The sequence below is a fragment of the Canis lupus genome, chromosome 7, assembly GCF_011100685.1.
Source record: "Canis lupus familiaris isolate Mischka breed German Shepherd chromosome 7, alternate assembly UU_Cfam_GSD_1.0, whole genome shotgun sequence".
NCBI classification, from domain to species: domain Eukaryota; kingdom Metazoa; phylum Chordata; class Mammalia; order Carnivora; family Canidae; genus Canis; species Canis lupus.
The window spans coordinates 34,410,086-34,436,849 of NC_049228.1; the positions used below are offsets into that span (position 1 = coordinate 34,410,086).

At 38.3% G+C, this 26,764-nt stretch overlaps 1 protein-coding gene and 2 long non-coding RNA genes across 21 annotated transcripts in view; 1 reads left to right on the forward strand and 2 right to left on the reverse strand.

Moving 5' to 3' along the window:
• LOC106559039 overlaps positions 1 to 3,004 on the reverse strand; it is a 32,819-nt gene extending 29,815 nt beyond the window's left edge. For all 6 annotated transcript variants that reach the window (XR_005362206.1, XR_005362207.1, XR_005362208.1 and 3 more), the window contains exon 1: positions 2,858 to 3,004. This is a non-coding gene — a long non-coding RNA (uncharacterized LOC106559039). The remainder of the gene's footprint in view (positions 1 to 2,857) is intronic.
• SDCCAG8 (SHH signaling and ciliogenesis regulator SDCCAG8) overlaps positions 1 to 26,764 on the forward strand; it is a 236,206-nt gene that overhangs the window by 69,121 nt on the left and 140,321 nt on the right. For 12 of the 13 annotated variants that reach the window (XM_038542720.1, XM_038542719.1, XM_038542723.1 and 9 more), the window contains 2 exons: positions 9,388 to 9,522; positions 14,018 to 14,134. In XM_038542720.1, coding sequence (XP_038398648.1) covers positions 9,388 to 9,522; positions 14,018 to 14,134 — 252 coding nt within the window. The remainder of the gene's footprint in view (positions 1 to 9,387; positions 9,523 to 14,017; positions 14,135 to 26,764) is intronic. The other variant, XM_038542721.1, reaches the window with a different exon arrangement.
• Positions 15,153 to 26,144, reverse strand: LOC111096692. Of its 2 annotated transcripts, none has more exons than XR_005362215.1 (6): positions 26,088 to 26,144; positions 24,998 to 25,094; positions 21,322 to 21,430; positions 17,426 to 17,555; positions 16,709 to 16,842; positions 15,153 to 16,520 (listed from the first exon to the last, which is right to left on the reverse strand). It is a non-coding gene; the product is annotated as an uncharacterized LOC111096692 (long non-coding RNA). The 2 variants fall into 2 exon arrangements; XR_005362214.1 differs by having other exon boundaries at positions 17,426 to 17,585.

The window sequence follows — 26,764 nt, forward strand, 5'->3', positions numbered from 1 at the left end:
CAAATTGCATAATGGATAATGAACATAACCAGATGAACACATGGATGGGAGAAATGAAAGGCAAAAGTAACAACTAATGTGAAATGGGCACTGTTTGGAAAACAGTAACAAACTGGAATATAGAATTGAAACCTATCTTTAATGTTGCTGCAATGGGGGCACCTGGGTGATTCAGTCTGTTAAGTGTCTGACTTTTGTTTTCGATGAGGTCATGATCTCAGGGTCATGAGATTGTGCCCGAAGTTGGGCTCCTCATTCAGTGTGGAGTCTGCTTGAGATTCTTTCTCTACTTTTCCCTCTCCTTCCCCCAGCTCACCCGCTATCTCACTCTCTCTAAAATAAATAAATCTTTAAAGTTGCTAAGGTAGAGGAAAATTGAGTAAGATGGTCCATAAAATAACCAAAAGGGCTATAACATGTTTTTTTTTTTTAAGATTTATGTATTTATTCATGAGAGACACAGACTGAGAGAAAGGCAGAGACATAGGCAGAGGGAAAAGCAGGCTTCCCACAGGGATCCTGATGCAGGACTTGATCCTGGATGCCAGGACCACGACCTGAGCGGAAGGCAGGCGCCCAACCGCTGAGCCACCCAGGCATCCCAACATGTTTTGTTTTATTTTTAAAGCAACTCACAGCTTGTACCCTTAATGCTTTTTTATTATAATGTTCCAGGGTGTGAGAATTACGTTATTGAGCACATATTTATTGAGTATCTGTCATGTGCAAGGCAGTGTGTAATCCTGAGGATATAGAAAAGAGAAACATCACAAATTCTGTCCAGGAGATTTTAAGTCTTATGGATTCTGAAGCATTTACTGTAAACCCCCTTGTCTCAGCCTTTAGAAAGATGGCGCCTGTCAGAACCTTACTCTATCAATCTAATCATCTACCTTCTCTGACCTGGATGGGCCATCTGAGCCTGGCAGATGACACCACGGTGCATCATGGCCTTTACATCCATGGTGCTCTTGCTGCTTTCCAGCAGTTTGCCACACATTCCTCTCACCTGTTCATTCCACATTCAACAGATAGTAACTGGAGGGCCTGGGACTATGGGTGTCCCAGGACCAGTGCAGTCCTGCTTACAGAGGAAGAGAGAGGAAGACATTAAACACATACTTCCATAAGTGAGTTTGTAATTACCACCACAGTAAAGGCAAGAAAGTACAGTATAGAGTACCATAAGAATATGTAACAGGCACACCTGACCCAGTCTGGACAGTTGTGTAAGACTTTCCTAAGAAAGAAATTTTGAAAGACTCAACAGGGTTGAGTAGGAATAGTCAGGTGAAGAGTTGAAGGAAAGTTTCAGACCCAGGGAAATGACACCACCCAGACTTTGAAGCTAAAAAGCATCATAATTTTTAGAAATTTAAAGACCCAGGTGACTGGAACATAGGAAGTAGGGACAATAGTGGGAGATGAGTTTGGAGTAGTATGCAGGGACCAAAGCATAAATGGCCTTAAAGTCCATGTGAAAGATTAAAAAAATTTTAAAGCTAATGGAAAACCTTTGAACGGCTTTAAATTGGGCAGCATCATGATGCCATTTATATTTGAGAAGTACCATCTGTCCATAGATTGGAAGGAGGATGGGAACAAATGCCTGGAGATCAGGTGGGAGGTAATTATCGTAGTCCAGGTGGCCATGATGGTATCTTGGGCCCTTTTTCAAGGACTATTTTAAATTACTTTTATTCTCCTCAATTATCTACTCTACCATCGTTCCCCTCATTCTCAGTGGAAAGCCTTACCTAACAAAGAAAACTGAAAACTTCAACTACTTATTTTCCCCTTCACCTGGGCCTTCCAATAAGATCTCACTGGCATACCAACCCTGTCAGAACAGGAGAGGCCTTATGCTAATTCATTCCCCTTGCTCTGAGTTCCATTCTCTTCCTCCACCTCAGGGAGGTCATTTCTTTTTCTTTTTCTTTTTCTTTTTCTTTTTCTTTCTTTTTCTTTTTTTTTTAAGATTTTATTTACTTATTGAGAGAGGGCAGGGACAGAAGGAGAGGGAGAGCAAAAGCACACTCTGAGGTGAGCGTGGAGCCTGACAGGGGATTCAGTCCCACGACCCTGAGATCATGCCCTGAGCCAAAACCAAAAGTTGGAAACTCAACTGATTGAGCCACCCAGCCCCTCATAGCTGTCATTCCTCTTCCTCTCCCCCGCTGAATCCTGTCTTTCCCTCACAGCAGCCTCTTTGTTATGATCTCAGGGTCGGGTTGAACAGAGGAGAATCTGTTCAAGAGTCTCTCATCCATTAAAATAAACACTCTTTTAATCCAGTGGTTCTCAATCTTGGCTCCACAGAAGCTCCAAAAATCTCATTGCCCAGTCTGCATCCCAAACCAACATGTGTACATAACTGTGGGTCGGATTTTAAGTGTCAGCAGTTTTTAAAGCTGTTCAGGTGATTCCAGTGTAAGGTTGGAAACCACCTCAGTAAATTCCATGTCCTTCCTAACTCTTCCCCTTAATGGGCAAATTTCTTGAAAGGTTTGTCTGTATGTGTTGTCTTCATTCTCTTACCTCATTATGTTCACCAAAGCCCTCCTTGTACTATTTTTAGGGAATATTTTTTAGTTCTTATTCTCTTTAAAAGATTTTTTCTTGATTTGATTTTTCTTGATTTGGGAGAATGATGGTGTGTGCCTTTCAGTTTGCTCTGAGTTTAAAGTGCCTTTGAGACAAGAAAGGAAACATATCCAGAAAGCAACTTGATGGAAAGTTCTAGAGTTTAACAGAGAGCTTTATATTTTGGGATCTTTGGCATTACAGTGTCTCCCAGTTTCACGTATATGGAATTGATTCCTAAATCCTCAGCTCTCTGGTGAGCTCCCATCCTCACCTGGAAGTGAGCCAGCTTCACTTCCCATCCTCCTTCTCCCAGAGGAGCCACTATTCATCCAGTTGCCAACCCCCGAATCTTGTTGGCATTCTTGTGTCCTTTCTCTCCTTCACCCTGCTCATTATTAGGTCACCAAATTCTAGAGATTCAGGCACCTAGGAATTTTCATTACCCTCTCTCTCTACCCTACTGCTATTCATACCTCACCCCTGGATTATTTCTATAGCCCCAAGACCTCTCCTTGCTTCCAGTCTCGCCTTCTCATCTGAGCCACAGCCAGGATGATCTTTCTAAAATGAACATGTCAATACGCCAGTCTCTTGCTTTAAAATCCTTTCATGTCTCCCTGCAACCCCTTGAATAAAATTTAGGATTCTTCAGCATTGCCTGAAAATTCTACGTTTCTCTTCCTCTCTTCAGCTCTCCTATCTCATCTCCCTTCACTTTTCTTTCTTGCACTGCCACCATCACCATACTGACCTACCACACTAACTCCACTGCAAACATACCAATCTGCCATACTGTTTTTTCATTTCAGGATTTTGTATGTGCTTTGTCCCTTACCTAGAGAAATCCTCTGCCCTGTGCCCTTTATAACTGATCCTTCAGGGTTTTTGATAAAACCTGCTCCCAGAGATGAATTGAGAGCCCCTCCTATGGGCTCCTATAACTCAATTAATTGCAAATTCTTACTGCATCATTTTTCTCTCCCAATTTACTGTGAGTCCTTTGAATATGTGGTTGGTTAACATTGTCATCATTTGGCACATCCCACTCATATAAAATGTGCTCCACATATATTTGTTGAATGAAAAAATGACAAATATATATAGAAAAAGACCCTGTGCCATTGGAAAGGTCTGGCTAAGATTTTGTGAATTCAGAGGATCAGGATGGCCTATGTCTGCAAGAGATCATGGATGATTTTGTGAGGAAGGTAGTGTTTTAACTGAGTGTCAAAGTGCAGGTAGGACTCAGAAATGTAAAGCATGGGGCGAGGAATGCTGGCTACAACAAGAGTATGGCATGGAGTAGAGGTAACTTTGTGAATTGAGTGTTGTGTGTGTGACAGAGAATAGGACCAATAGCAAAGACCAGCTATTATTCATGTGTGGGAGACTCTTCTGGGTTGGAAGAGTGGAAACTTTTTGCCTTGCTGAATAGTTCTACCATATACAAACATGGAGCTGAGAATTGCTGATAAGGGAGGACAAAAAAAGACTGGAAGTGCCGCTATATTCCAGGTGCTCTCGTGTAACAGCACCACTTTCTTACACTGATAATTATTTCACGAATAAAAGCAGCAACAGAAGTAAAATGTATGTCTGAGTCTGATTCATTTTGAGTTTTGCCCGGAATAAGCCTTGGCTGGCATTTAATCTCAAGGTCCTACCCTAAATAAAGTGTCTGAATAAAGAGCTGAAAGTGGTCCTAGGGGCAGCCCAGGTGGCTCAGCGGTTTAGCGCCACCTTCAGCCCAGGGCCTGATTCTGGAGTCCCGGGATCAAGTCCCACGTCAGGCTCCCTGCGTGGAGCCTGCTTCTCCCTCTGCCTGTGTCTCTGCCTCTCTCTCTCTCTCTCTCTCTATCTCTATCTCCTTCTCTGTGTGTGTGTGTGTGTTTCTCATGAGTAAATAAGATCTTAAAAAAAAAAAAAGACATTCATTGAAAGTGGTCCTAGCACTCAGGCAAGTGCTGTCACCAGGATATGGCAGTAAGAGTCGAAGGGTTTAGAGTTGAATCCAGTTCGACCTTCCTGTGACCTTGAACAATTCTTTTAACCTTTCAAATTTCAGAGGAGTAAGTAATAGAGTTAATCTACTCAAGGAATTGGTAAGATTAAGTACAAATGTTTCGAAAGGACCTAATATACCTGGCTTAGAGTGGACATTTAATAACTTTTAGCTCAAGGCTACTATCATTCTTACTCTGGAGAAAGAGAAACAGGGTAATGGGATAGATTTCTTAGACCTTTCTATTAGCAAAGCAGACATTTTTTACTATAAAGCCCGGCTTTACTTTTTATTCATTAGCTTTTGAATGAATTTAGGCAGATTCCTTAATTTTCTGAATCTCATTTTTTCAACTGAAAATTAATTCAATATAATTCATCCTTCAAGGTGATGAAAAAGAGAGAATGTACATCATACTGCCTGGCTTAGGAAGTTATTCTAAGAGGGAGACTGAACAATTCATCCTAACATTGTGAGAGCTCTGTAGTTAGGGTAAAGCAAGCATCCCCTGCCCCCACTTTCTGAGCAGTCAGGAATGCTTGTGAAGACTTTTACTTTTTTTCTCTTTTTATTATTTTTCTTCTTTTTTTTCTTCTGACTCGTTCTCATTAATTTCTGTGTGTGTGTGGGAAGCTCAAAGAGAGCAGATGTCTTCTACCTAGACAGATTTTGAATCATCCCCCCATGAACAGTACTTGCTGTGAGTTTGTTGTCTTCAATGATGGTCCTTGGCTGCGCTGAGCCCCTGGGTTTGTTAGTTCAGTCATTTATCATATTAGTGAGCGCCCCCTTTGGTCTATACATTTTTTCATAGAATCCTTCATTCTTGCACCTGTTATATAGGGAGGACCACATTATACCATGTTCAGGACACTAGGGACTGCTGTAGTCTAGAGAGTTCCATCAAGCTCTCCCAGCCTGGGTGTCCTTGTCTCTTGCTTGCCCCTGTCAAAGTTTAAAGGACTTACCTGATGTCAACGCCCTGGACATCCAGCAGTGTTGCAGCTGTCTGCGGTACTTCTGTCTCCGCAACAGATGTGGATGGAGAAGCTCCTGCAGTGTAATGTTGACTTCCAGATGGTGGGCGTGGGGAAAAAGAAGGTGTGACAACAGGAGCGGAGGCCTCAGGAAGTGGGTGACAGGAGGGAGCAGACAGGTAGTGGGCAGAGGAAAGAAGTGATGGGTGGCAGAGGGAGGGAATCAGATGGAAGGAGTGTGATTTGTTACATGCTTATAATAGAAACTGACTTGGAATTTACAATTAGCAAGTAAATGTCTGCATATTTACTTCAAAAACCACCAATGTTAATATATTTACCATAAGATACATCTTCACATAAGTATGATTTTTTAGTAGCTGGTAATTAAAGTTTGCTGCTGTTGTATGGTTCCAGAAAAGCTATAATTATATTCATAATATGGATACTCATAAACTTGAATTTTAAATTAAGGATATAAAGTAATCTCTTTATTTGTTATATTTAACGTCTTTTGACTTTCAATTTAGGGTTCAGATTGCAGTGTGTATTAGCATAGTTTGTAACTTCGTATTAATAATTTTATGTGCAAATTATATTTTTAACCAGACTTTTAATGATAAGAAGGACATGTAAACAGCCATAAGTCAAACATACAATTCTCCACAATCTCCAGGAAAGTTAATGAGTACATCTACCATTTAATTAGAAAAATCACTACCAGGGCTCATTATTTTCACGTGTCAACTTTAGCTTGTTACATAATTCAAAGGCAATCTTGATTTTTATCACAAACTTTGTGTTATTGAATTCAGTTGTAAAACTGAATTCCCACCCTTGTCAGTGTACAACAGTAGATTTTAAATATTTCAATTTTGTTACGAGCTCTTTTTTAACAGATTAAAAACTGGTAGGTGTCTCTATGTGTTTCCGTCTCAAGGAAAGTAGCATTTCTTCTTTGCTTTAAAACTGCTAATACAGGGATCCCTGGGTGGCGCAGCGGTTTAGCGCCTGCCTTTGGCTCGGGGCGTGATCCTGGAGACCCAGGATCGAATCCCACATCGGGCTCCCGGTGCATGGAGCCTGCTTCTTCCTCTGCCTATGTCTCTGCCTCTCTCTCTCTCTGTGTGTGACTATCATAAATAAATAAAAATTAAAAAAAAAGATTAAAAAAAAAACTGCTAATACAAATAAGAAATTAAGAGTCCAGGAAATTTTGACTTCCTGGAGCAGAGTAAAATGTAATTGCAAATGAAAAAATTATAAAGGTTAAATCTAAGATCTAGAAAGCATTTCTCACCCTTGGATAAAAGCTAAGGACCTGACATCCATAGAGTGCATGGCTCCTTAGGAAAGTTGTTTATTCCAATGATCTACTCATTCATCAAACGTTCAGTCTCTCTTGAGGAACATGCCCTTGAGGAACTTGTAGTCTAAGGAGAAAATAGACAACTAAACAGTTGTCTAAACAGATAAGTACAGGCTGGAAGTATGCGGACTTTGCAGGTTGCAGTGTGATGGAAATATATAGAGGTGGTTGTGGCAGTGCATGCCAGAGTGAGAGTCAAGATATTAAACCACCAGCCTACATGGGCAGCAATCCATGAGAATGGATGCCAGCTGCAAACAGCAGACATGGCTGTCCCAGTACACAATAGCTGAATAGCAACCCTCTGTGTGTGAAGGGGCTCCTATTTTGTGCTGGGAGCAAGAGGTCAAAGAAACCTTCCGAAGGAGAGGGGGTAATGGCTTAGAGGAGGAATAGCAGTAGCTAGATAACAGGAGGGCTAGTGGAGTTTTATAGCAAGGAAAGTGCACAGAGCCTTCTTTATTGGTGCTGGAGTGATGGTAGTAGGATCCACTGAACCTCTGTTCTCTCTAAAGATATCTGCCTCTCCAGGTCTCCCAACCAGTCTTTATGTCCTTAAGGGTTTAAGACTTCTCTGATTGGGATGCCTGGATGGCTCAGTGGTTGAGCATCTGCCTTTAGCTCAGGGCGTGATCCCAGAGTCCCGGAATCAAGTCCATATCAGGCTCCTTGGATGGAGCCTGCTTCTGTCTCTGCCTCTCTCTGTATCTCTCATGAATAAATAAATAAAATCTTAAAAAAAAAGACATCTCTGATTTTTTACAAAGATTTATTCATTTTCTTTCTCTTTTTTTAAAAGAGTTTTAATGTATTTATTCATAAGAAACAGAGAGAGAGAGAGAGAGAGAGAGGCAGAGGCATAGGCAGAGGGAGAAGCAGGCTCCACGTAGGGAGCCCGATGTGGAACTCGATCCCAGGACTCCAGGATCATGCTCTGGGCCAAAGGCAGGTGCTAAACCGCTGAGCCACCCAGGGATCCCTGATTTATTCCTTTTCTAAAAGATTTATTTGAGACAGAGAGAGTGGGGGGGAGGGGCAGATGGAGAGGGAGAAGAGAAAATCTTAAGCAGGCTCCCTGCTGAGCATGAAGCTCAACTAGGGGAGGGGGTGTCGATCTCATGACCCTGAGATCAGGACCTGAGCTAAAATCAAGAGTCTAACACTTAACTGACTGAGCTATCCAGTCTCCCCAAAAGATTTATTTGTTCATTTGAGAGAGAGAGCAAGCAGGGGGAGGGATAGAGGGAGGGAGAGAGAGAACCCTCAAGCAGACTCCCTGTTGAGCAGGGAGCCCAATGTGGGGCTCCATCCCAGGACCTTGAGATCATGACCTGAGCCAAAACCAAGAGTCCAATGCCCAATTGACTGAGCCACCCAGGTTCCCCAAGACTTCTTTGATTTCTTGACCTCACCTCTGAAATTTATTCATATTAATCCCCTCTACAATTTATAGGATTATAACCTTAAAGTTTCAACCCAGATTTTGATTTTATCATCTTGTTACATGTTCTCAAAATGAGGGTAGAGACCAGAGAATGAATGAAAAGGAAATACAGGGATCCCTGGGTGGCCCAGCGGTTTGGCGCCTGCCTTTGGCCCAGGGTGTGATCCTGGAGACCCGAGATCGAATCCCACGTCGGGCTCCCGGTGCATGGAGCCTGCTTCTCCCTCTGCCTCTCTCTCTCTCTCTGTGACTATCATAAATAAATAAAAATTTAAAAAAAAAAAAAAGGAAATACATATTTAAGTCATAGGGGAATGGGTGAGTTGAGGAAGTGGAAAAATTGACATACCCAATCCACAGAGAAATGACTTAAGTGAAGTGGCCATGCAGAGACTCCCATTAATTTAAGATTTTTTTTTTAATTTTTTTTTTATTTATTTATGATAGGCACACACACAGAGAGAGAGAGAGAGAGAGGCAGAGACACAGGCAGAGGGAGAAGCAGGCTCCATGTACCGGGAGCCCGACGTGGGATTCGATCCCGGGTCTTCAGGATCGCGCCCTGGGCCAAAGGCAGGCGCCAAACCACTGCGCCACCCAGGGATCCCAGATTTTTTTTTTTTTACATAGTATATTAGTCTCAGGTATATAAAATAATGATTCAGCAGTTCTATACATTGCTCAGTGCTCATCCAGATAAGTATACCCTTAATCCCCTTCATCTGTGTCACCCATCCTCTACCCACCTCCCCTCTGGGAACCACCTGTTCTCTGTATTTAAAAGTCTGTGTCTTTTTTTTCTTTGTTTTATTTCTTAAATTCCAGAAATGAGTGAAATCATATGGTATTTGTCTTTCTCTGACTTATTCCACTTAGCATTATACTCTCTAGGTCCATCCATGTTGTTGCACAGGCAAAATCTCACTCTTTTATGGCTGAGAAATCAATGTTCTTAATATTTATTTTGTCAAATGACATTATTGTTTAGGACTTTTATTTCCTCTTATAGATGTTGTCCCTGTCTCAAAATATTGCACAACTGGAGGCCCAGGTTGAAAAGATTACAAGAGAGAAGATTTCAGCTATTAATCAACTGGAGGGAATTCAAAACCATCTTGCTTCCAAGGAAATGGAGGCCACAAAGGTACAAAGTGAGATTTTAGTTTCTAATTTTTTCCTAATGTACGAGGCCCAGAAAGCAGTTTGAAATAGAAAAATTTTGTTATTTAAGATAGTAAAAGTCCACATGAAGTTCATTAAGCAAGCGTTTACCTATTACGGGCAAGCCCTCTGATGGGTGTTGCAAATACAAAAGATTAATTAGAACAAATAATATCCTTGAACCCAAGGATAAGTTGCTGAGACGGACTTGTCAAAAAGCAAGTTTCATTACTTTAATACTTAATATTTGATAAAACTTACATTTCTGTATTAAACAGGAGAAATGTTTGCCAGAACTAGCATTGGTTTGGCCTCCACAATTGTAGAAAAAGAGATTTATTCACCACACGAAGAGTGTGTTTAACATAAAAAATTCTCCATGTCCCATTCCTCTCAGACCTGGGCTCTAAAATCAAGGTTCCAATACTGAGTGTCTTATTTTATTGGTCCCTAAATTTATACTTTAAAATATCACAGTGTCTGTGCTATTGGCATCACAAACTTGTGAACCAAAAACTAAAATGTTTAGTAGTCTTGGCTGATTACTGTAAGGTACACATTTAGGAAATGCTAGAAGTCCATGTAGATTTCAGTGATCAGTTGCTTTAAAACTAAGAAACTAAATACAGGCATGCATAATGTAATAAATTAAACCAATTGATTTTTTATTATCAATATACACAGGTCAAAATGACACAGGTAATTTTGTTTGAAATGTGTGCCCTTTTCATACAGCATTTTACTTATCAATGTATTTTCCTAAATGTTGACACATATGTAATGCCTTTGTTACTTTATAATTTAGTAAGTAAAATTATCTTTAATATATAGAAGAAACAAAGCATTTTTCTTTTCTTGACTTGAATTTCTATAATTCTCCATTTACTTTCTAAAATTCAAACTAGCTAATGTAAAAGTTTAAAAATACCTTATTTGCCAATATCATCAATATGTTTATGTGGAGGTAGGGGTAGAAGTATGGGAATGTGTGTAAAGGGCTAGCAGTGGCTAATCCAGATATATGGGGGAAAGCTGGTGGTGAGAGCATTCAGTCCATGTAGGGAGAGAACTTTCTGTTGGAATGTGTACAGTAAAGATGGCTCCTCTGGCAATTTACATGTTTAATGCAATCCCTATCAAAATACCATGGACTTTCTTCAGAGAATTGAAACAAATTATTTTAAGATTTGTGTGGAATCAGAAAAGACCCCAAATAGCCAGGGGAATTTTAAAAAGGAAAACCATAGCTGTGGGCATCACAATGCCAGCTTTCAGGTTGTACTACAAAGCTGTGGTCATGAAGACAGTGTGGTACTGGCACAAAAACAGACACATAGATCAATGGAATAGAATAGAGAACCCAGAAGTGGACCCGCAACTTTATGGCCAACTAATATTCAACAAAGCAGGAAAGACTATCCACTGGAAAAAAGACAGTCTCTTCGATAAATGGTGCTGGGAAAATTGGACATCCACATGCAGAAGAATGAAACTAGACCATTCTCTTGCACCATACACAAAGATAAACTCAAAATGGATGAAAGATCTAAATGTGAGACAAGATTCCATCAAAATCCTAGAGGAGAACACAGGCAACACCCTTTTTGAACTCGGCCACAGTAACTTCTTGCAAGATACATCCACGAAGGCAAAAGAAACACAAGCAAAAATGAACTATTGGGACTTCATCAAGATAAGAGCTTTTGCACAGCAAAGGATACAGTCAACAAAACTAAAAGACAACCTACAGAATGGGAAAAGATATTTGCAAATGATGTATCAGATAAAGGGCTAGTTTCCAAGATCTATAAAGAACTTATTAAACTCAACAGCAAAGAAACAATCCAATCATGAAATGGGCAAAAGACATGAAGAGAAATCTCACAGAGGAAGACATAGACATGGCCAACAAGCACATGAGGAAATGCTCCTCATCGCTTGCCATCAGGGAACTACAAATGAAAACCACAATGAGATACCACCTCACACCAGTGAGAATGGGGAAAATTAACAAGGCAGGAAACCACAAATGTTGGAGAGGATGTGGAGAAAGGGGAACCCTCTTGCACTGTTGGTGGGAATGTGAACTGGTGCAGCCACTCTGGAAAACTGTGTGGAGGTTCCTTAAAGAGTTAAAAATAGACCTGCCCTACGACCCAGCAATTGCACTGCTGGGGATTTACCCCAAAGATACAGATGCAATGAAACGCCGGGACACCTGCACCCCGATGTTTCTAGCAGCCATGTCCACAATAGCCAAAGTGTGGAAGGAGCCTCGGTGTCCATCGAAAGATGAATGGGTAAAGAAGATGTGGTTTATGTATACAATGGAATATTACTCAGCCATTAGAAACGACAAATACCCACGATTTGCTTCGATGTGGATGGAACTGGAGGGTATTATGCTGAGTGAAATAAGTCAGTTGGAGAAGGACAAACATTATATGCTCATTATATTCATTTGGGGAATATAAAAAATAGTGAAAGGCAATAAAGGGGAAAGGAGAAAAAATAAGTGGGAAATATCAGAAAGGGAGACAGAACATGAAAGACTCCTAACTCTGGGAAACGAACTAGGGGTGGTGGAAGGGGAAGTGGGTGGGGGGTGGGGGTGACTGGGTGATGGGCACTGAGGTGGGCACTTGACGGGATGAGCACTGGGTGTTATTCTATATGTTGGCAAGTTGAACACCAATAAAAAATAAATTCATATAAAAAAATATGGTTCCTTTGTCTTTATAACTGTCCAGAAAGACTCAAGCATCAGAAGCATGCCTGAAGTGGCTCCAACCATGAGATATCATTTTACTTTGATTTAATTTGTCAGTTTATTTTAGGTAAACCTAAGGGTTATGGATAAACTTAGCAGATGCTAAAGTGAAAGTAGGAAGGCAAGGGAACCTTTAAAATAAAATTAAGGGATAAGTTGATATTAAATAAAACTTAATGCCTAGACATATAATAATATACAATAATTATGTATTAGTATTAGGTTTGAAGCACCAGGGCTGTGTAATTATTATTTTTTGATGTTATTGATTTGGGTTTTTTCATTTCATTCATGTATTTAAATCAAATAGATTGTGATAAGAATAAGGTAGCAAGCAAATTAGGGCCCCTCTAATTTTTTTCTGTCATCTAAATTTTAAACTTTATCTAGCTTTAAAATTAATAACTTTCTATAAATTACTAGTTTTTTTTTTTCTTTACAATGAGAGGGATCAGCTCTGACACATTCAGGGCATTTCAATTTCAAATCAAATTTTTTGTAATTTTATTCTTTTTCCAGCATTTTGAGGGCCAATGGGGAGAAACTATCTCCTCTGTTTTGTCACTATAACCTTTAGATACAGATTTGTTTATTTTTCAAAGGTTTTTTTTATTTGAACATGGGACATAGATAGAGGTTTTATAAGATTCTAATATCTCAATAATGATAAAACTAATTTCTGAAGTTCCAATCATCAGTTTTGGAGAAATACCAAAATTGAAGAGTTTCAAGCAACTATAACCATTGGATGATACATGATTTTTTATAACTTATATTTGTAAGTCAGAGCCTGAATTGGAAGACTTGTGTATTAACCTTTCTGTAGGTTCTCAATTGTCTCAAAGACTCATAATTTGTTTTTTATTTTTTTTAGATTTATCTGCTAATTGCATTTTCCACATATATTTACCTGTCTGTAGAGACCCTGGATTGAAAAAAAAATCATATTAAGGATGATATATAACACTTTTAAGATGCTCTGTGTATTCATTATTTAATGATATATTAAAAATAATTTCACCTAAATGTGTATTTCCTTTTATGTTGAATGCTACAGTTATAAATGCAGAGTGCATGGTTCCAGTCCATGACTTTTACTGGACAGGGTTTATTAACTTACATATATCACACTGTGCATAAGATTGACATTATCTACAAAGATCATAATAAATACTGTGTTCTACTATGCACCTAAATACCATATAGCCTCTTAGCAGAGAGAAAAATTCCTTTATTTTTGAAGGAAATAAAGCACCCAAAAGTTTAAATAAAGCCTAACTCATCAAATCTTTAAAGGAGAAGTTTATTATATAGAATGTATATTTAACCATAACAATTTGAATGAATATTCACATAGCTTAATATTTTAATTAATGATTTTATCTACGTAAGATGGAGATGATAGTGCATTTTGGATGATAATATGCAATTGAAGCTGTTATATTACACAAAAAGTCTTGGGAACATTCATTAAGTTTCTTAGTTATACATTTATTTATAATAATTTGAAATTGTTAAACCTGGTAATACCTGATACTACCTTCACATCTTAACAGAATAAATTGAATATTCTAACAGAAAATCCTCTTCTTAGGAAAGTTCTATTGTATTTTATTTATATGACCTCTAGGGGGCACCAAAAGATCTAATTGCAGGCATTGCCTGGTAGAATCCCGCAGCTATTGATCTAGTTTTTACAATCTAACAGGTGTGCGGGGAAATGCGCTATCAGTTGAATAAAACCAAAATGGAGAAAGATGAGGCAGAGAAGGAGCACAGAGAGTACAGAACAAAAACTAAAAGGGATCTTGAAATTAAAGATGAGGTAAGAGATGACAAGTATAACTGCAATAATTAAAGACATAATTAAAGACGTAAGTTATTTATTTCTATTATATTGCTTCTAACTAATGGAACAATCCAGTGTATACTATTAAAAGAATTTCATTTATAGTTGCCTAAAATTATCACCTTTCACATGAGATGGTGAGAATACAACTGCCTGCATATAAAATCCCAATCTGACAGGTCATAAATATACATTTGGATATGTGTATCTATTACTTACAAAAGTAAAAAAAAAAAATGTTCTAATGCACGGTTTGAACCTAAAATATACGTACATAAAGTTCTTGAAAGATGCCAACTTGAATCCAATTTTAAGTGAAAAAGTTTAAAATTTGTAAGATGAGATGAGTTGATATGTAAATATGTCAATCAAATTGATTGTTGGCAGAGTGAAACCAGTTTTAACTAAGATAACCATGAATACTTTTGCTCAAGAAGCCTTAAATACAGGGAAATTAAAAATGTTAGGAAAAAATGCTGCTTACTTCATTTCAGTTGAACAGATGTTTTATGTTATATCTGTGTTAAGATCGTGTAGATACTCCAATTTTAATTGACGACATGGATAAAGTTTTGAGAGGCAGTTCTAATGGACTTACTTTGGATTTTCTATTTTTGTGTTACAGTACAGAACATCAAAGGCTTTCATTCTCTATATTCAACGAAAGCAGATTGTTAAATCTATTCAATTAAAATGAATTCTCAGTGTCAATATTTTTTAAAAATCACAATTTAAAAGTAGGTAAATGTAAAAGTAAATTTTTCAAATATATTTCTAGTTCATAGCTTTTTATCATACTTTCCAGCATCTTTTTTCCCTTGCAACCCGCTCAACTCTTCATTCAGGCGATGAGAAGACAATTGGGAAAAGTATTAAAAATTAAAGTGATAATGAAATTTAGTACTTGAAATAGTTTTTCAAGTCATAACTGAAATTCCTAGCACTAAATAAATATCTGAACAACCAAAATCAGATTCTGCTTTAGTACCACTATATTCAGAGTGTTAGGAGTTTTAATTTTCAGAATTTTCATTATTAACACATACAGATATTTAAACTCTTTTATTGCATCCAGTTGGGGGCGTGCCTGATAGTGGAATTGTAAATTCTCTCTATCGCGACTAAAGGTTTAGCACTACCAAACCAAATAGAACTTTCCTTTCCTTTCCTGATATATTATGACTTAAAAAAAAAAAAAAGTATCATCTTGGTATGCTACCTAGCATTGTTATATACTTTTGTATTATTCTATAGTATCTGCCCAATATACCGACTTGGACTAACTGGAAAAAAAATAGGAAGAGTGAGTTATTTAAAATTAGAAGATAATGTTCTAGGAAGAAAAACACTGTTGGAATAGTAAGATTATCATATCACTTGTAAATAATGTGTAGAAGTATTTGCAATATTTGTCTTTCAGAGATATAGCTCATTGCAATTAACCAGTAATGATCTGAAGTTACAGGATTTTAAAAGGAGCTGTTTTCATTTGTAAACATTTCCTGCTAAATAGTGAAACATTAGCAGTTTTCATAATGATTTCTAGTGTTGTTTTAGATAAAGATGTGCCTTCTTAGGAGGTTAGAAATAAACCCTCAGAATGATTACAAGATGTTTGTGATGTGATGTGCTTGTTATCATTTTCTCTTGGACAGAATGTGAGGAAATCTTATAGGTACTCTTTGTAACTATTTTGTATTGAACAGACAGTTTCAGAAAAGAAAGTGGTAGTGTCTCATTCCATGGATGATCTGGAGGAGCAAAGCAGCAATTGTTCTTTGGTCTTTCAGCCATGACCTGACCTTCTGTCTGTAAGACCAAAGAGCTACTTTGCTTGGCCACCATCTGCAGTCAAGAGAGAAATTTACATTCAACTTTTAAAAGCTGGGTATGTTGAACATTTATCAGAAATACTTACAATAATATAAAGTGTATTTAACTTTTAAAGTGTTACACATCATACAATTCAGCATCACAAGAAGGCCATCTCTCAGTTTACAAACAAAGCGTTCCTTGTGATCTAGTCATTTTATTCATATTTTTGTTAATCTGGCCTCTTGATATATTTTTAAAGTAGGTGGGAAACTGTGAGATTGGAATGTGGTAAGAACAAGGGCTTTTTTTGATGTAGACAAAATAGGGCAAATGGTTGACCACCAAAATCATTTTCTTTGTGACCCGAGCCTTGACTCTGGCATAATTAGAAGGAAGGGTTAGGGGAATAACAATAGCGATCTCTTCCTCCCACTTTCTCTTTTTCTTCTTTATATTGTGTCAGGAACTCATGGGCGAATTATCCTTCCCATCAACTCCTTTGTATCTCTTCAGTGTAGAGCACTCCTGTCAGCCTGAGAGGATACTTCTTGCACCAGAAAAAAAAAAAAAAAAAAGACATTTGGTATGGAGGAAAATGAAAAATCCGTGCCCCAGTTTTTATTTGAAAATTTTTCTAGGCAACAGGTACACACGTACATGCACACACAGAATCCATTATGGGAATTGAAAAACATATGAAAAGGAGGTTATAATGAATTCCCATATTTCCATCACCTCAGTTCATCATTTTGCCAATCCTATTCCATCTATCTCATGTTTTTTTCCTCTCCTTCTCATTTTGTCATTGTCTGTTTCTTCATCTTCTCTTCCACATTCTCTTCTGTCTCCTTCCTCTGTTGCTCCTTTTGCTGAAAAGTATTTGAGGAAGATCTCAGACATGATATTATTTCACCAATGAATCCCTCGATGTGTGTCTATGAGGGATTTTTTTCATAATCACTATGTCGTCATCTCACTTGACAACACTAACAATAATTCTTTAATATTTTATAATGCCCAGCCCATACTCAGACTTCTCTGACCATCTCCACAATCTCTGCTTTATAAAGCTGGTTTATTTTATTCAAACCAGACATTCAGGTGTGTTTTTATATGTCAGAATGTTATGGTTTTTATCTTCTTTAATAGGAAATAAAGGGATATCTTAGAAAAATTTCAACTTTCTTTATCTACCGTTGTCATATTAAATTTCCTACATATGTTTTGATTGTGCTCTATATTTATAATGTGCCACATCATCATTCTAAAGAAATATGAATTTATCCTATAGCAAACTATATAAGGGAAGTGGCCACCATGCAGCAACCCCAATCATCATATCCTTTTAGCTTCTGAAACCCAAAATTCATAATTAATTTCAGAGTCTTACATTTAAGATTGGAGAATGCTGCAGGAAGCCTTGTTATTCTGGCATTGCAAAGGTTTACTTACAAAGGTTATGGCCAATGCAGAAGTAGAATTTTCCTTGCCACCTTCTATTCTGGTAGATGAATCTCAGAAGGTGGTTCTTTAGAACTCAGAGGGTTGATCAGGGCATGGTGGAAAAGAAGAATGCAGGACTCTTTGTTCAAAATGCAGGAAAAAAGTGATGCTAGAGGTAGCATTATATTATATTTTATATTTATAATATAAAACATTGTCCTTTTATAGTCTTAATCTCTCTCTCTCTCTCACCTAGTTATGGTGTTTTTTATTTGCTATTTAACTTTGGACTACCTTCAGCATAGTCATTCTCATGGGGGAGTGTAGACATACGGGTATCTGGATTAGGATGAGCAGAGACTCCACATTGGTCTACTGAGTGTGCAATAGTGCTGGCAGTTGGGCAGGGATGATCACCTCCATATCCTGGGATGGAAGGGTGATACACTCAACCTAATCTTCCCTAGGCTCAATCTGGGTTCCTGCCAGAGGCAGAGGGCAATAGTAGAACACAACCCCACCCACACCCACACCCACCCTTACACTGCTATGACCAGGTTCCACCTAAGGCAGATGGCTGCGAAATCCCAAAGTATGGTCCAGAAGAGGAAACTGCAGGGGACGTGTCTGAGTAACACCTCGAGGATGCTGGGAGGCAATGAAGAGACAGAACCACAGATAGGAGTGGGTGGCCACTGTCCCATCAGACTTCTCTGACAAAACACAAATGCCAATACATAATCATTAAAAATTTCAAGATGTTGACCACAGAGCATTAAACAGCAAGGCTCAGCACCCTTCTAAACAGCAACCTTCTAAGCCCTGTATTACTGCACTGACCACAGGCCCATAATGCTACCAAGTCTGTGAGGATAGGCAGGCAGACGTTTGGTGTACTGCTACAAATAGAAACACCCCACTTGCACATACAGACATGCACGAGTGTTTAACATGCCCATGTCCTTGTACCCCTAAGACAGGGCTGCCCAACTACAACTCATGGGCCAATCTGACCTATTGCCTGTTTTTACAAATAAGGTTATGTTAGAACACAGCCATATATGTTTGTTTATATATTGTCGATGGCCATTTTCCTGCTATGCAGAGTGGAGTTGTGGCAGAGACTCTGTCCCTGTAGCCCACAAGGACTAAGATATTTACTATCTGAGCCTTTGTAGAAGTTTGTCACCTTCTACCTTGGTATAGAAATAGAACTGCATGGCTTAAGTTTCTCCTGCCTTACTAAAAAGTGGAGCTTTGAGTTTAAAGACTAATCAACCTTAGATGATAACTTAATAGTTTTAGAGTATTTTGCAGTATGGCACATGGCCTCATCCCTGGTCTCTTAGTCATCTCATAGCATTGCCAAATGACGGTATGATAGGTTTTAATGTTGTTATCTTAGCAGTGGTACATGGCTTAATAATGGCTCATATGAGAGGGGCCCCTGGATGGCTCAATCAGTTAAGCGTCTGCCTTCAGCTCAGGTCATGATCTCAGGATCCTGGGATCGAGCCCCAAGTTTGGCTCCCTGCTCAGCGGGGACTCTACTCCTATCCCCTACCCATATTCTCTCTCTCTCACAAATAAATAAATAGATCTCTTTAAAAATAATGACTTAGATGTAAACATAGATATAAAACTTGTTTTACAGTTAGAGTTTCTTTTACATTGGTAAAATTTTTTTCAGGAGACAAGAAGACTTTTTTTTTTTTTTTTTTTTTTAACCAGCATTGCATGAGTTATAACTTTGGAATTGTGGTTGCAATTAAACAGGAAACATTGAGGTTCAAAATTACTTGATCAAATATTTTAGGGTAGGGCATATAAAAAAAGAAGTAGATCAGAAAATTTTGGCTACAAGAATTAGGGCAAGAAAGAATTTGAGCTCCTATCTCCAGCAGTATGATTCAGCACTTTAGTACTGACATTACATGTGGATTGTATCAACACGGGAATTATCTCTAAAGTTCAGTTGAATTAATTAGATTGTTGGAATAAGTGCATCTATTTTGTATGGGTTTGTGTAAAGATGTGAGGAAACCCTGCAAGTCCTAAAAGGAGGTCTTACTTAAGCCCAGAGAAATTAAAACAATTAAGAAAAATAGAAGAATTGTGCCTTTTTACTTAGAGAAGCCTAAAACATTGCTTCACTGCCGACAAGGACTTGACAGATTCTTTCAAGGAAGAAGTTAAACACCTGTGCTTGATCCTCAGTATGGAAGGAATAAGAACAAAGCAATTTAATCACAGCAATTGGTAATCACAATAGCCTGACATAAGAACTTTCAGACAGTAGGAAGGTTGAAGTAGATCACAGTAACAGGTCACAGAACTTTGTTCCCTGAAATTGCCAGTTTCAAACAGAACTGGCAGTTTGCCAAAGACCCAGCTCATGGACCTCTAAGGTCCGATGTCTCTTAGTGGATTGTAAAAGCATCCTCAGAATATTTCACTCTGCCTGCTAAAGTGGCTAGTAGTGGTAGCCGTCTTTTCTACTTGGAACTTAGCACCTACACATTAAAGTGAAATCCTCCTCAGCTCTGTTCTCCACTTTGTGTCTGTAACGCCATGTACGCTCGTCAGAAGGCTTGGGGGGATATATTGAGATAATGGATAGCTTCTGGAGAGCCAGACTTGAGAGACTTTCCAACTACCACCTGCAGTCTCACTTCTGCCTCTAAAAACTGACTGGGAGAGGGGCCACTTGGGCATGCCGCTAGCACATGTAATCACTCGGTCCTGGTGATGACAGAGTTGCTCTCCACTGTTCTTCACACCCGCTTCCACTACTGGAGGCTTAGCACCTCCCTCTCTCTGCTCCTGACTCTCCCTGCTCCTGACCCAGACCAGTGGAACTGTGGGGGTGGTAGCTGGAAGACCCAGGTCCTGCCCTGAGGGAGTTTATATTCTAGTTGAGGAGACAGGGTACACATTTGAACATGCCTACAAAATACTTGCAAAGCAGCATATCGACAAGTGCAAATTAATGTAGTGTGAACTTCATGCTGGCTCCAGCCCATGAGAGTCAGAATCTGGTTCCATGTGTATGATGCAATAAAGCTTTTTTTTTTTTTTAAAGCATCTTCCCTAAGTACGCCCTAAAGCATTGTTCAGATAAATCTCTGTTCTTATCACAGCCTAACCAAGAATTCTGAGAAAATTCTTCAGCCTGGCGTGTGTCTAATAAATCAGCCTCTTTTGTTCTTGCGTGGCACGATGCTAAATGGGATAAATGGGATTATGTAAATAAAAAATATCTTCCTTTAATAGAAGATTATTGAACTTCTAATTTTTCTCAAACACCAAAGTTTGTTTCTTCATTTTAAACCATAAGTATATCAAGAAAGTCACAAAATTAGCAGTGAAAAGGTAACTTTCTTTTTTTTTTCCCCACAAAGGAACAGTTCCAAATCAACCCAGTGAATAATACCTAATTGGAGTAGTTGGGGCATTTACCATTTGTAACTTTGTTAATGATTTGGGCAGAGGTTTTAGGTGGTAGTACATGTGTATGTCTTTCATGAAAACACAGTAGAAATTCATACACCCAAAAAAGAGTCATTTGATTCTCCAGGAAAGATGGTAATGCTATTCATTATAATAATGTATTTTTTAAAAATAAAATGTATAAGCAGAAACAATATATATGAAGATAGCAATTTAGGGCGATTTAGAGATGAGGGTACATATTGGACATAAAACAAGCCCGTTTAGAAAGCATATCCCTTATGGGGTAAACATTTAGAAATAAATGTTTGTCTTTGGATAGGAATATAAAACTAAACTGAACTCAAGGAATTTTTGCTATATTTTCTATTTCACTGGATGATTTATAGTTTGGTTCTTAAAAAAACTTTTTTGCATGCTTCTTTTGACTTTAATAGTTGAACTTACAAACCTACCTGCCCCTCTTGCGGAGCATCTTTTCAGGTACCAGCTCTGCAATTGTGGTAGCTACCAGGTGGCCTGAAACTCCTTGTGTGTCCATATGGGCCAGCGAGCTAGAAAGCACTAGACAAAGGACAGCTATGTGTGCCTTTTTTTTTTAACAGTCCAGAAATATTAGTACTGATATTCAGTATAAATATTACTAATTACCACAGATGTATACATTTTAAACAATATTTATCATATAAACATAAGCACATTCACAGAAGCCAATAAATCCATCACCCAATAGAGCAAATTGTTTTCATTTTTCTGTTTTACCTTCTACTTTTTGTCCATATGCATATATGATATTTTCAAGTAATAAACAAAGCCTAGGTATAATTTTGGTTTTTGCATATTTCATGTAACGATACCTCCAGCATTTTTATGTGTTGCTGCTTGCTCTTCAGAGTGATCACTTTAATAGGGCCATTTACATGTACTTTCAAAGGAAAGAATAATAAGTCAGATTTGGATTAGAACAGACGCAAATTCAGAATTTTTTGCCCTCAACTTCACTTTAATTCAACAACCATATACTGCATGCACCATACTGGCCTCGAATGAGCTTCTGTTTTTCTGTTCTTAAAGAAGGGAAAGTGTAAGACAGGTATGCAAATATGTAAATGTTCAAGAGATCCCAGTAACTATAATTAGCAAACTATACAAGGGTATGGGGATTTAGAAGAGGGAGAGCTGGCATCCTTGAAGAATGGGTAGGCTGTTGCCCAGAGTGGATGAGAGGAAGGCATTTTGGTTGGGAGGTCCAATGTGTCAGCTTGAGCAAAGGAATGGGGATGGGGCAAAGGCGGGAGTGGGATTGGCATGTGGGAAAGGAAGATGCATTGAATGGATGTATGTGTCTTTTGATTCCAAGGCACGCTAGTATAACTGACCTCAATATCTCCAGTGCCACGTCTCCATTATAAAAGATTGCCCATAGAGAATGGGCTTCTTTCTATAAGGTTCAGAATCCCAGTGTAATTGCCTATTATATAACATACTGCACACTCTGCAGTCAAGCACAGAAATCATACTGTGTTTGGGGAATGTTTGCATAGGTTTTTCATTTCCTTTGTAATATTTTCTATATAATGGAATAATTTCAAGATGTTCAAATTTCAGATAATATACAATAAAATGTCATTTTGTAAATAATGTTGGAATCAAGTAGGATTAGTTTTTAGAAATAAAGTATTCACAATTACCTTAATGATTTGTAGAAGGTTTCTACATGACTAACGATGGAAGGTAAAATACAGAGTACAGAGTTTTATTTGACTTCTTGATTTGGCTTTTTGGCTAATTTCCTGAGCAAACCTCTCAGAGCTTCACCTTTTTTCCCAGGGGAGTGAAAAGCTTGGAGAAATGATAGCTAAGGTTTTTCTCTAGCTCAAAATTCCTTTGTTACCAAAAACATAGGCAATACTTCTCTACCCCTCTTAATTATGAATTAAGTATTAATAAAATCAATATAAATTACATGGAGTCTCAAGTGTCATTTCAGATTTTCCAGTTATTCACCTGATTTGATAAAGATGAAATTTTACTGTCATCAATTTTAGATCATATTCTTTTCATTATGATTCATAATAGAACAATAAAATGTCTAGTCTTTTAAGCAGTTGAATTTAATTACAAGATAGACTTTAATTTGCAATAAGGATTAAAGCCCTCTTCTGAATTAAGAATGAAGTTCTATTGGAAACATTTCAGGCAAAAGCAAACTGTCTAAGGAAGTATTTTAGAGGAGTAGCCAGCCTTCCCAAAACCCGTGGAATTAAATATCCTCAGCCAGAGTTTCCTTGTGAACCCATGATCCACAGGATGACAGGAGTGTTCTCCTGTTAGAGAACAATGATACTAATAGTTAATGCTTTCCCTTAATGCTTCCACTTGGTGCTTGCATAAATGCTTCCGTGGAATGAAATCCTGTGGTTAGAATATGATTATGTTAAGTCTCTGCATTTTGATTTTTTTAAATCATCAGAATGAAAATAATTTTTTTAACCTCTCAGAGATCTCACATATTCCTGGAATATTTCCCTGACCCTCATTGGAGTGCGGTGTGAAAGACTACCTGAGACAAAGCTTCTAGATAGAGCTGACTATTAATAAATTGCATAGTGTCTAGGTTTTCCTATTATTCTCGTTAACAGGCTGTCAAAGTAATTTAACCCTTTTTGCTATTAACATCTGTTTTTAAGTGGATCAGCTGCAGTAACATTTAGTTTTTAGGGAAAAGACAATAAAGCACCAGTGTCCTTACATCTGGCTTGCCTTCTGTCCTCTCCATGAGGAATGGAAAATTGTTCTGTGTATCAAATCTCTCTACTTAACAGCTGAAGTTCTGATATTCATTCTGTGTCTGATCTGTCTCTCTCCATGGTAATAAATCATGCAACTGATAGCATTAGCCTGGCTTAGGAAATCATAAGTCAAACTCGTTGTTGAAAGTTCCCATTAAAGTGTGAGGAAGGGCTCTGGTCTTCTTAGAATAGTAGCCAAGGAAAAAAGGGAGGTAAAACTTCTATGGGTATCTTAAGGAGATAGGCTAGAAAGAACTGTTCCACTTAAAAGACTATCCCATCATTGCAAGTACTGCATTTTCTTTTGGACCCCTTTTAATTTGCTCAGGATTTCATGCACAGAAATCTGAATTCACTCAGAGCCACCTAGGTGGCTCAGTTGGTTGAGCATCTGACACTTGGCTTTGACTCATGGGTCATGGAATCGAGTTCCATGTTGGGCTCTGCACTCAGCTTGGGATTTTCTTCCTCTCTCTCTTTCTCTCTCTCTGCCTCTCTTCTCCACTTGCTGTCTCTCTCTCTCTCTCTCTCTCTCTCTCTCTCTCAATTTTTAAAAAATAAAAAAAAGACATCTGAATTTACTCATACTAAGAGATAATTGTCCTGTCCTAATTTGAGTCTCTGCACTTAAGTTTAATATTGAATTATAGGGCTGGGTCATTGTTTCTTTCCTGCTTACTGGAGGTCTACTATATATAAGGTGTATAGTGATTAAAGTGATTGAAGGAATAGAAAGATTTCTATAACAAGAACCAGATATGTTTTAATCTGAAGGAGGAGTTAGAACAATGGATCTGATATCTATTTGTGTTTATATTTGAAAATCTGCATGTGGATATTTATCTTTGTGTGTATCTTACTAATATGTCATACAAGACGTTATGACTAGCTAACGATTTTTCTTGATCAGAGCCTAAAGTCTTAAGTCTCTAAATGCTGAATTTAGGGTACCTTAGATTTACCTCATCAGCCAGAAGACACGAGAGGATCCTAGAGTTACTGTCTCAGTTATAAAAATAAGAGGAGTAAAGAAGAGTGGAGGGTAAGGGGGTAGGGAAGTAGAGGAGAAAATGAGAAAGATTTTTTTTTTTGTTTTTATTTTTTTAAAGATTTTGTTTATTCATAGAGACACACACACAGAGAGAGAGAGAGAGAGAGAGAGAGGCAGAGACACAGGGAGAGGGAGAAGCAGGACCCCTACAGGAAGCCTGACATGGGACTCCATCCCGGGTCCCCAGGATCACACCCCAGGCCGCAGGCGGCACCACTGGGGCTGCCCTGAGAAATATTTTAGAATGCATTCTAAAGACATTTACACAGAGAATAACCAGGCTTTTACCTCTACATATTCTGCTTCCCATTAGACTCTAGCTCAGAGAAGGCAAACATGACCACAGATCCATCATTATCTTCTATCCAGTATTTTGAGGAGGGATCTATAATAATAACAATAAGATTTTTAAAAACTATAATAGCTATTATAACCTCCTTCTCTCCACATCTTCACCCTAAACCATTACTGGTTGTTGAGAGTAACTTGATATAGCTTGGCATTTTTCAGAAGATGCTTTCTAATCACATAGCAATATAATTCATGGAGGTGATTTTTTTCTTTAGTCTCTCTCCTTTCATTGGTCACATGAAAAATCAAAGGGAGGGCCTTGGGTTGTCAGAAGCAGTGGTATGATGGGTACTGAGAACCAGAAAGCTTTTAATGACTTGTTCTGTCCCCTTCATATTGTAGATAATTAGACAGCAGGTGAGTAGAGAATGATCACTTCATTTTTAGGCACTAATTTGTTTAATTAATAGTTGTTGGTAAACTATTATATGGCACTCACAAATAAGTATTGGGGTTACAATGAGATACGTTTAAAATAAAATATGTGTATTGCTTACACAACTCATATAGTCTGGTAAGGAGGTAAAATGTGATAAGATGGGGGCTCAGTGCAAGGGGTGGCTTCCTGTGGTGGGAGAGAATTCAAAAAGATCCTACTCAACAGCCAGTTTTCCACAAGGATAATAAGAAAATTCATTGGAGGAAAGGATGGTGTTTCAACAAATGGTGCTGGGCAAACTGGATATCTATTTGTGAAAGAATGAACCTGCTACCTTGTACCATTTACAAAAATTAACTCAAAGTGAAGACCTAAACATAAGCACTAAACTTCTAAAGCTCTTGGAAGACAACATAGGCATAAAATCACTGTGACCTTGGTCTAGGCAGTGGTTTCTTAGATATGACACCAAAAGCACAAGGAGCAGGAAAAAAATAGATAAGTTGGGCATCATCAAAATTGGAAACTTTTGTGCTTTAAAGGACACCATCAATAAAGTGGAAAGACAGCCCCCACAGTGAGAGAACTTGTTTACAAATCATGTTGCTGTTAAGAGATTTATGACTAGGACTTTCAAAGTATGCTTACAATTTGGGGATCCCTGGGTGGCTCAGCGGTTTGGCGCCTGCCTTTGGCCCAGGGCACGATCCTGGAGTCCTGGGATCGAGTCCCACGTCGGGCTCTCGGCATGGGTCCTGCTTCTCCCTCCTCCTGTGTCTCTGCCTCTTTCTCTCTCTCTCTCTCTCTCTGTCTATCATAAATAAAAATAAATAAATAAATCTTAAAAACAAAAAGTATGCTTACAATTTAACAAAAAAGACAACCCAATTAAAAACAGGCAAAGAATCTTTTTTTTTTTTTAAAGATTTTATTTATTTCTTTGAGTTGTGGGGGGAGAGAAGGGCAGAGGGAGAGGGAGAAACAGACTCCCCACTGAGCAGGGAGCCTGACATGGGGCTTAATTCCAGGACCCCAAGATCAGGACCTGAGCCGAAGGCAGATGCTTAACTGACTGAGCCACCAAGGCACTCCCAGGCATAGAATCTTAATCGATATTTCTCCAAAGAAGATATACAGCTGGCAGAAAAAGCATGTGAAAAGTTGCTCATCATCGTTAGCTATCAGAGAAATGCAAATCAAAATCAAAATGAGATACTATTTCACACCTACTAGAATGGCTATAATCAAAAAGACAGATAGTAACCAGTGTTGGCAAGGATGTGGAGAAATTGGAGCCTCATGCATTGCTAGTAGGATTGTAAAGT